The following is an 11,107-nucleotide window of genomic DNA, read 5'->3' on the forward strand; positions in this document are numbered from 1 at the left end:
TAGAATTTTTTGGGGTCATACATGTAATAAATTAATGTGTTAGGACCATTATTTAATTAGCCAAATTAAAGTGATCTATTTAATGTAAAATTTATGGCTAAGGATGTAATTGTCATGAAAAATATTGTGTAGATACCAAAAGTCTTATTTCTATTATTTGTGATGGGTAAAATTGGAATAAGAAAACTTGAATAATCATGACCCTTCATGGAAGGGCATGAGATTCTAAACTTGAATAGGCATGACTCTTCATGAAAGGGCATGTAATTCATATAAATAAGGGGTTATGGTCCCCAATTGTAGAGACGAAATTAGAAAATATCATTGAATATTTATTCTCTTTATCCCATTGAAGGAGAAACTAAGGAATTAAGGAATCTACAATTGGAAGGTCATTATCCTATTGAGATCACTGTTTTCTCACTAAAAATTCATGGATTTTAAAGGTACGCTTCCGCTTTATATTTCATCATGAATTGAGTATGGGTTCATAATAAAGTTTTGATTAATTAAGAAAAATTTTCAACATATATTACTATATACACAATAATAACAAGTGGTTAGGAATATTGATCTATAAGCTACATGTATAAATAGAAGATGAATAAGAGAGTTGTGTAGATATATTTAACAAGAGGAAGAAAAGATGGAGAAAATAATGAGGATTGTGTTTATGGTCTTGGCTATGGTTTTTATGATGTTTTCTAGTGGAGAAGGGCAATTAGTAGAGAATTTCTATGTTTCAAGTTGTCCTAATGTTGAACTGTTGGTGTCTCAGGCTGTGACAAACAAGTTTACTCAGACAATTACTACTGGTCAAGCAACTCTTCGTCTCTTTTTGCATGATTGCTTTGTTGAGGTATATAATCTTAGTTTCTATAATTCATTTTTGTTCTTGAGTTTCTCATTTATTTGTATATTCTTGTTAAATTTCTTGGCTCTTAATTATTGAAAATTGTTGTTATTTTGATCCCAACGGAGAGTTTTAACCTTAATTTATAATTCATAGAGACAATATATAAAATTATATATCACTTTTAAAACTAAATATCACCCCTTTAGAATTTAAAAATTAATATATTTGAATTTCAAGGATTATGACCAAAATTGCAACGGTATGAAATTGAGGAAATAGAAACTCCAATTTTGAAAAGGGGAGATTAGTAGTCAGTTTTAGGTGAAATATGAATATAAAAAATGTATAGTATTAGGACTTTTATGGATGGTGGAGGCTAATGCTTCTTTTTTCAAGGTCTTAATCTTAGTTATGTCATCCACTAGAGATTTTCAAAAACGCATATGGAAATTGGAATGGTATGCTTGACTCATATTTCATTTGTAGAAAAAAACGATAAAATATTACTTTTTGAAAAGTGTAAATGATAAAATATAATATGCTAAGAAATATGGCCGTTTATTTTAACCTTAAAAATAATAATTTTTTATTATATTTTTTAAAAGGTTTTTATAATTTTTATTTAAAATATTCATTTTTTGAAAATTAAAAAAAAATTAATTTTAACATATAATAACATAAATATATATTTTTAAAAATTAAAATATATTCAAAATCACGTAATTTTTAAAAAAAGTTCATATCTTAAAACTAATTTTTGTTAAAAGTTTTTTAAAGCAAGCTATATTGAAACGAGAACTAAGGGTTCTTAAATTTGAATTAAAAAAGGAACGATTTTTGTTAAAAGTTATTCAAAATATATTTTAATTTAACTAATTTTTTTGAAAATTTTAAAGTTTAAAAAATTATAAAAAAACAAAATAATTAAAATAATATTTTATATAAATTATCTAAAATAATTTTTTAATTTAATTTTTTAAAAATAATTGTAATTTTTCAAAAATAAATATATAATATTATAAAAATATGTTCAATATTCACCACCCAAGTAGTGGACATGGTAAACAAAAGTATCCCAAATCACAACATATAATACAACTAGAAGTCATTGACTAATAAAAAAACAATTATTTCAAGAACAACTACTTCAAACAAGTCCAATCTCTCCCAAATTGGTTTAGCTTATACTAAAGAACAATTGTGATATTGTGTAGGGATGTGATGCATCAATTATGATAGCTTCACCAAACGGAGATGCAGAAAGAGATGCAAAAGAAAATCTTTCCCTACCAGGAGATGGGTTTGACACTATCATTAAAGCAAAGGAAGCAGTTGAAGCTTTTTGCCCAGGAGTTGTTTCATGTGCTGACTGTAACACCCCAAATTCTACCCGAAAAATATAATAAAATCAGAGTATAAATTTCAAACAAGTTCATTTGAGGTATCACATATTCGTCATTTCAAAAACAATTACGGCTTATTTGCCTTCCCTCATAGATACATAGCACAAAAATTTAAAACGATAATCAAATCATTACTAAAAATCACTTTGTTTAAATTCAATAATTAACTTGCAGCGGAATCAACAAACTTTATAAATATTCAATTCAAGTTGTAGCATCATTGCACGGTAACTTTAAGTTACAATTTCAAACATAGTTCACTTAAAAATTCAGCAAACAACATAATAAATAAAACAATCTCTTTATCCCCCCGAGTGCTACGTATCAGAGCAAGACACCAACTCGAATAACAGCAACTAAAGACTTCATAAAATCACTTCAAACTTCCACCGCTATCTTGAGTACCTGTCAATTTCCCATGGTAGGGAAACATCATTCAGAAAGGGTGAGATATCTACCAATATAAACAAACGCATGATAAACAATATATTAGAATTTAATCATACGAAATTATCACGTTACAGCTTTCAGACTACATTTATAATAACAATTAACCTGAACAGTTATAATTAACAAAAATCAATAACGACAACATATTAATAGTTATAACAACTATTTCTCATCTTCCAGACAATACTTGTCACAACACGTCATTAGTATAACAATTTATAATTACAACTCCACATTATCACAATTTAACAACAACTCAAGTCACATCACAATTAAATCACACTCATGCCACATACAATGAGACTCTACAACTGCACATGCATGTGGTACCCAGGGCTTCAGCCCCCATCGCCAATTGCCAGTTAAACAGAGGCATCAAGGCATAAGCCTTCGTCACTAATTTGCCAATCCAGGCCGTCGCCAAAAATGCATATGTATATGAATGCAACAAACACACACAACAAACAAAATCATCGTCACAAGGCATAAGCCTATATCGTCGCTATACTAATAAATAGAGGTATACATCGTCACTGAAACATCCTTCAACTTCGCATAAAACAACAACAATTATCACCACAACAACAACTAATTTCATCGAATCAACACGACAGAATCACAACAAATAATCAGGAATAATTTCCTACGAATTTAACCCCCACATATCATTCATCATGAGTCCGGTTATAGAGTTAGAACCCCACCCCTTACCTTGTATTCGGAGTCCGTTCTACAATTCTACCGATCGAAGCCATCTAGCCTTAGCTCCCAACCATTGCCTCTTTTAATCAGAATCAAAAGCTGAAAATTTTCCCAAATATGCAGCTACAGTGCGATGATCATATCTCACAACTCAGACCTTATTTTGAAGATCCCAACGGTCAAAAGTTAGCTATAGGTGTTGCGAACCTACCCACAAAATTTGGCGACGATCCAACGGTTAACGAATCGGGGATCTTCGATTTAGTGAGACTGCTGCAAGAAAAACGGGAATGAATTTCTCTCCTATTTTCTCTCTTCTCTACAACTTCCCATGACCAATTCCCCAAGACTTTTTCTCTTCTAATTAGCCTAATCCTTATCTTAACTTAATTTCATTAAACCTATTGGGCCTAACATTCACACCCCACCTTTTACTACCACCATCACTTAATTAAATCCATATAGTAAATTTAGTATTTCTTCAATACTATTTCTACAACTTAATCAATTAATTAATCAACTAATTAATCATAAAAACCCATGTCAACAATTCTAAACACTCCACAAATTCAATAATTAAATTCGAAATAATTTGAAAGTATTTAATTAAATAATTAATTAAATACCGGGTGTTACAACTCTCCCCCACTTAGAATATTTTCGTCCTCGAAAATTTATCCGATACAACCATCAGCAACTTCACTTCCACGTCCAACCATCCAACATAACAACCAATTAACACATCTCAAATCGACTACACATATGTCGACCATTCTGGTACTTCTTCAACATAACCGTTACTAACTTGTTAACTATTCCAACGCCATTTGAAAGTGCGAACATCGACGCCATGCGGCGACACTCTTTACGGTATCTCCAAAACTTCTCAAATGGTACACCTAATTCTTAAAATTTCTTCTAAACAAACCCTTTAATTACTCCTTCAATTCACTCAACTCTGACACTAACGTTCAGCGCGACACCAACGCACAAGTCTGGTCCCAAGGACAAGCGTAAACGCAAACTTCATCTCTTTCCAACATCATCTTGTTACAAATAATTCTATTAAAGCTCCTGGAACCATTTTTTAAATAAATTTCATCTCGTTAACTTTCCAACGCTTCAAACGGGACTCGAATCGGATACCCAGAACTCCAGTTATGAATTTTTGAAGTTTCACAAAACATTCAGCAATTTCCTGCGTTTGCTTACAGAATTTCCACTCCAAAACTCATTTTTCTTCAACTTAAACATATTCCAAACAACTCTTAACATATCTCCTCACTTCCAAACTTTTTAAAACTCGAGAGACACATTCTTTCGCCGAAATTCAGTTTCCGAAACACCAAGACAACAATCCTCTTTGCAAACTTACAACTGAACCACATCCGAGAAGCAAAGCTTCTCCCCCACTTCGCTCAAACTAATTCCTGCAACAACCAGAAAGCAACAAGTACCGACAGTGTTGTACACACTTGTCGGATACAAAAGGATAAACAATAATTAGACGACTCTGGCCGGACGGACCGACCTGCTCTGATACCACTTAATGTAACACCCCAAATTCTACCCGAAAAATATAATAAAATCAGAGTATAAATTTCAAACAAGTTCATTTGAGGTATCACATATTCGTCATTTCAAAAACAATTACGGCTTATTTGCCTTCCCTCATAGATACATAGCACAAAAATTTAAAACGATAATCAAATCATTACTAAAAATCACTTTGTTTAAATTCAATAATTAACTTGCAGCGGAATCAACAAACTTTATAAATATTCAATTCAAGTTGTAGCATCATTGCACGGTAACTTTAAGTTACAATTTCAAACATAGTTCACTTAAAAATTCAGCAAACAACATAATAAATAAAACAATCTCTTTATCCCCCCGAGTGCTACGTATCAGAGCAAGACACCAACTCGAATAACAGCAACTAAAGACTTCATAAAATCACTTCAAACTTCCACCGCTATCTTGAGTACCTGTCAATTTCCCATGGTAGGGAAACATCATTCAGAAAGGGTGAGATATCTACCAATATAAACAAACGCATGATAAACAATATATTAGAATTTAATCATACGAAATTATCACGTTACAGCTTTCAGACTACATTTATAATAACAATTAACCTGAACAGTTATAATTAACAAAAATCAATAACGACAACATATTAATAGTTATAACAACTATTTCTCATCTTCCAGACAATACTTGTCACAACACGTCATTAGTATAACAATTTATAATTACAACTCCACATTATCACAATTTAACAACAACTCAAGTCACATCACAATTAAATCACACTCATGCCACATACAATGAGACTCTACAACTGCACATGCATGTGGTACCCAGGGCTTCAGCCCCCATCGCCAATTGCCAGTTAAACAGAGGCATCAAGGCATAAGCCTTCGTCACTAATTTGCCAATCCAGGCCGTCGCCAAAAATGCATATGTATATGAATGCAACAAACACACACAACAAACAAAATCATCGTCACAAGGCATAAGCCTATATCGTCGCTATACTAATAAATAGAGGTATACATCGTCACTGAAACATCCTTCAACTTCGCATAAAACAACAACAATTATCACCACAACAACAACTAATTTCATCGAATCAACACGACAGAATCACAACAAATAATCAGGAATAATTTCCTACGAATTTAACCCCCACATATCATTCATCATGAGTCCGGTTATAGAGTTAGAACCCCACCCCTTACCTTGTATTCGGAGTCCGTTCTACAATTCTACCGATCGAAGCCATCTAGCCTTAGCTCCCAACCATTGCCTCTTTTAATCAGAATCAAAAGCTGAAAATTTTCCCAAATATGCAGCTACAGTGCGATGATCATATCTCACAACTCAGACCTTATTTTGAAGATCCCAACGGTCAAAAGTTAGCTATAGGTGTTGCGAACCTACCCACAAAATTTGGCGACGATCCAACGGTTAACGAATCGGGGATCTTCGATTTAGTGAGACTGCTGCAAGAAAAACGGGAATGAATTTCTCTCCTATTTTCTCTCTTCTCTACAACTTCCCATGACCAATTCCCCAAGACTTTTTCTCTTCTAATTAGCCTAATCCTTATCTTAACTTAATTTCATTAAACCTATTGGGCCTAACATTCACACCCCACCTTTTACTACCACCATCACTTAATTAAATCCATATAGTAAATTTAGTATTTCTTCAATACTATTTCTACAACTTAATCAATTAATTAATCAACTAATTAATCATAAAAACCCATGTCAACAATTCTAAACACTCCACAAATTCAATAATTAAATTCGAAATAATTTGAAAGTATTTAATTAAATAATTAATTAAATACCGGGTGTTACACTGACATTATAGCACTTGCCACTAGAGATGTCATAGTATTGGTAAGTAATATTATTGTTTCAATTCTATAAAATAAATATAACACTCTATCATTTAATTATGTCACATCTTAACACGTATTACAAACTTAATGACATACTAAAAAATCCTTAGTTAAATTGTCAAACTCATCAAAAGATTTAATACTTTAAAAATAGAGTTAGGTTTATGGAGCACTCAACTTAATCCGTGCTTGTTTTAGACCATTTCTTTAAGTTCATTCAATTTTTTTTCCATGGGTTGATCATTTAGACGATGGCTTATGTGAATTAAATCTCAATTTTACGAGTTTGATCATGATCTATTTAAAAATTAATTTTAAAATTAATCACGCTCTTTTTATAATCCTTATGGTGTTTATTATATATCTCAGTATCCTTTATAATCTAAATTATCTAGAAAAAACAGGCAAACTAACAATAAATTGAGCCGCTATTCTTTTTGAATAGCAAAATAAATTTTTTTAAAAATTATATTCATTGTTCTAAGAGATACAATATTACTATGCATGAACCTTTACACTATATGCAAATCCGTTGAGCTGAATATCCATTTTTATTTTTATTTATTACAACTAACAATTTTCTAAATTTTTTAAACTTAATTGACAAAGTCTTATATTTAAGCTTGTAGAATAATTAACTTGAGATCCATTTTTAATTAAAAGTATTACAACTTACAATTTTCTAATTTCCTTAACTTAATTGACAACGTCTTGTATTTAAGATTGTATAGAATAATTAATTTTGTTAAATATAAAGTCAAATCATCTATTCCATTTATATATTTTTTTTTTGATAAATTCCTTGTTTCTCTAATATAATAATCCCATCTTGGTATACATAAAAATATTACTAAAAAACTTCTCTTAAAGGAACAAAATAATTATTAAAAAACAAATAAATTCAGATTTATTCTAAGAGTATTTTATGAATTATATCACCAATGAAATTGTATAACTACTTAAATTTCATTTATATATTGTACAACTAATTTATTTATTTTTGCTATATTATTTATGTGAACTATAGCTTGGAGGCCCTTCATTCACCGTTGAGCTAGGACGCAAAGATGGACTTACTTCAAAAGCATCAAACGTAGAACAAAATCTCCCCAAACCAACTTTCAATCTTAATCAATTAAACACAATTTTCTCCAAACACAACCTAACTCAAACCGACATGATAGCACTCTCAGGAGCACACACTATTGGATTCTCACATTGTGACCAATTCACAGATCGTCTATACTCATCTCAAGTGGACCCCACATTAAACCCTAGCTATGCACAAGAACTAATGACAGGGTGCCCTAGAAATGTTGATCCGGAAATTGTGCTTCCTCTTGACCCTCAAACTCAATTTGTTTTTGATAATATTTATTATCAAAATTTGGTTAATGGAAAAGGGTTATTAAGTTCAGATCAAGTTTTGTTTAATGATGAAGCTTCAAAGTCTAAGGTTGTTGAGTTTGCTAATGATGGTGGTAAATTCTTTGATGCATTTGTTGTTGCTATTAAGAAGCTTGGAAGGGTTGGGGTAAAGACGGGTAAAGATGGAGATATTAGGAGAGATTTGTATGTTTATTCCCAAAATAATAATAATAATAATAATTTAATTTGTATGTTTATAGTCATGGTGATATATCTAAATCTATTATTTATATTGATGTTTTCCAAAGGAAATAGGTTTGCATATATTTGTTTTAAATTGATTGCTTGTGATCATTAAATTAATACAATTATGGTGTGATGATGTATGTTTTCACATATTTTCTTACTTGTATTAATTGTATTAATAGTGACATGTATATAATCTTAACAAACTTTTAATTAAGCCACTTCATCATGATAGAGACTTAAATGAAAAAAAAAATTAAAATAACCAGGTTTAATAAAAAAATTACAGGAAAAACCAAGTTTTCGGGGTATTTACCAAACTGTCTAGGTTTGGGACTGACTGGAAGTGAATGCGCCAAATGAAATGGCGCATGCATAGGTTACATGCCAAACCATTTGGCGCAAATGCATTAAAATTAGGGCAAAAAATTTTTAGCCATTTGAAATGGCGCATAAGGCCAACCCTTAACACATAGGCGCCATTTCATTTGGCTCCTATGTGTGTGCCTTTTTTTTTTTCAAAATTAACCTGTTTCGGGTATTTTCGCGCACCGTTTTTTTATTCCGGTCTTATATTTTCGTAAAAACGTCCGATAAATCGAGTTCGTAAAATTATCATTAACCCTAAATAACGTTTGCGTTATCGATATCGGTTTTTCACTAAAGCACAATTTATTGATGAAAGACCGATGAACGGTTACAAGAGGTGGTAAGGGAAACTGATACATTGTCTAAAAAAAAATACAGATTATATTAAACTTGCGACGGGGTCGCGCCACGATTAGGGCATCTTTTTCTATTGTGCCCCACCTGACGACAAATGCTGCATTTTCGTTCCATTTTGTCGTGGACGTCCATTTCGGTTCTAATCCGTGTACTATTGGGACGACCCTTTTTTTTTCGCCGCATTGCGTCGTTATGCCAAACTACCTCTCCATCATACTCAGGCCAGTAATCCTCCTTGGCTACCACTGGAAACGCAGCACTGTAAACTCTGAGCAATGTCTGAGTCTTGTAAATCGGAGACAGTAGTGATTTAGCGTCGCGGTGCGCATACGCACATGCAGCTATGACGTGCGAGCAAGGCATACGAAAAGCTTGAAACCTTCCACAGTCGCACCAATCTTCGTCCAGAAGAACCCTATATTGTTGTCTTGGCAATCCCTCATTGTGGTCAATTGTCTCGCGCACACTGAACGTGCGATTGAATCGGTCGAAAGAAGTTACTTGATGAGTGTTTGCTTTTGCCGATTGCTGTTGCATAAATTTCATGCAACTATCACTTAATAGTTGACCAGATTTCCTAACATCACCCCATTTCCTGCCTCTCGTTGAGAAGAGTGAAGCCATCCTAAAGTATGTAGCCTCCACTAGTGCTGTGATTGGAAGGTTACGAATGCCTTTGAAAACGCCATTCATGGATTCCACGAGATTTGTCGTCATATGGCCCCATCGCACGCCCTTGTCGTAAGCCCTTGTCCATTTCTCCCTAGATAGGTTATCTACCCAACTACCTGCCTCTGGATTTGTCATTACAATCTCACTCCGATAATGCTGGAATATGGGTTAGGTCAATGCATAACCAGCATTGACCAAGGCCTTTCTTAGATGTCTGTCCTTGATCTCCCGCATGAAGTTCTGGGCGATGTGGCGAATACAATAGACGTGTTTTGAAGGGGGGTCATGCCATCCGTTTGCTAGATTATTATAAGCACTCTCTATGGAAGCGTGCCTATCAGAGATTAAACATATGTCAGGCTGAGGAGCAACATGTTCTCGGAGGTTCCTTAGAAAGAAACTCCAAGCCGCCGCAGTTTCACCTTCGACGATTGCAAACGCCACTGGAAATATGTTGCTGTTCCCGTCTTGTGCAACCGCCATGAGCATGGTTCCTTTGTATTTGCCGTATAACCATGTCCCATCAATTTGAAGTATGGGTTTACAATGTGCAAATCCTCGTACGCAAGGTTTGAACGTCCAAAAAAGCCGATGGAATATTCCGTTTCCTTGGACAGGGTTTCCATCCGGGGCATGCGCGGGCAGTGTCTCTAGAATAGTAACAGTGCCAGGTGCGTAACTATGTAGCGCATTGAGGTATCGGGGAAGAATTTTGTATGACTCCTCCCAGTTGCCGTAGACTGTCTCAATTGCCTTTGTTTTTGCAACCCACGCCTTTCTGTAAGATGGAGTGTAGTTGAAGGTTGTAACGATATGCGAGATAATATTTTTGACCTTCAGAGACGGATCAGAGCTTATTAGAGACAAGATCTCCTGACAGATGAGATCGGCACTGAGTTTCGTATGATCCTGGGAAGTGTTAGGGTTGACACACGTGTGTTGCTGCGTAATCGACCCTATTTTCCATGCATTACTTCTCTTCCTATAAGAAGCCAACAGTCTGAAGCCACACTCTGGATTCTTACAAGTGATTACATACCGTTCCAGGTTTGAACGATCTACTTCAAAATCAACGTTGTGCGCCATGTGCCATTTTTTTATTGTTCTAAGACAAGCCTCCTTAGAGGGAAACTTGTCTCCTTCCTTTAATTCATCGTCAGTTTGGATGTACAGTGTGAAGAAGATGTCGGATGATGGTTCGTCACCTTCCAGGTTCAGGTTACTCATATATGTTGGAGGTGCGTACACATGAGCTGGAGGCACCAACGT

General features: G+C 33.8%; 1 protein-coding gene across 1 annotated transcript; it reads left to right on the forward strand.

Moving 5' to 3' along the window:
* The first annotated feature begins 563 nt into the window (after positions 1-563).
* Positions 564-8,552, forward strand: LOC131613444 (peroxidase 55-like). Its single transcript, XM_058885112.1, has 4 exons — positions 564-859; positions 2,071-2,221; positions 6,784-6,824; positions 7,854-8,552. Exons 1-4 carry the CDS (start codon positions 647-649, stop codon positions 8,550-8,552), a joined length of 1,104 nt encoding a protein of 367 aa, XP_058741095.1. The 5' UTR covers positions 564-646.
* The last annotated feature ends 2,555 nt before the right edge of the window (positions 8,553-11,107 follow it).

This window comes from Vicia villosa, linkage group LG6 (genome assembly GCF_029867415.1).
Source record: "Vicia villosa cultivar HV-30 ecotype Madison, WI linkage group LG6, Vvil1.0, whole genome shotgun sequence".
NCBI lineage: Eukaryota > Viridiplantae > Streptophyta > Magnoliopsida > Fabales > Fabaceae > Vicia > Vicia villosa.

Bases quoted from the DNA above. Each gene is read 5' to 3' on its own strand.
- LOC131613444 (XM_058885112.1), top strand. From the start codon at position 647: ATGGAGAAAATAATGAGGATTGTGTTTATGGTCTTGGCTATGGTTTTT. The intron at 860-2,070 runs GTATATAATCTT...GATATTGTGTAG, and splicing joins TGCATGATTGCTTTGTTGAG to GGATGTGATGCATCAATTAT. The intron at 6,825-7,853 runs GTAAGTAATATT...TGTGAACTATAG, and splicing joins CTAGAGATGTCATAGTATTG to CTTGGAGGCCCTTCATTCAC.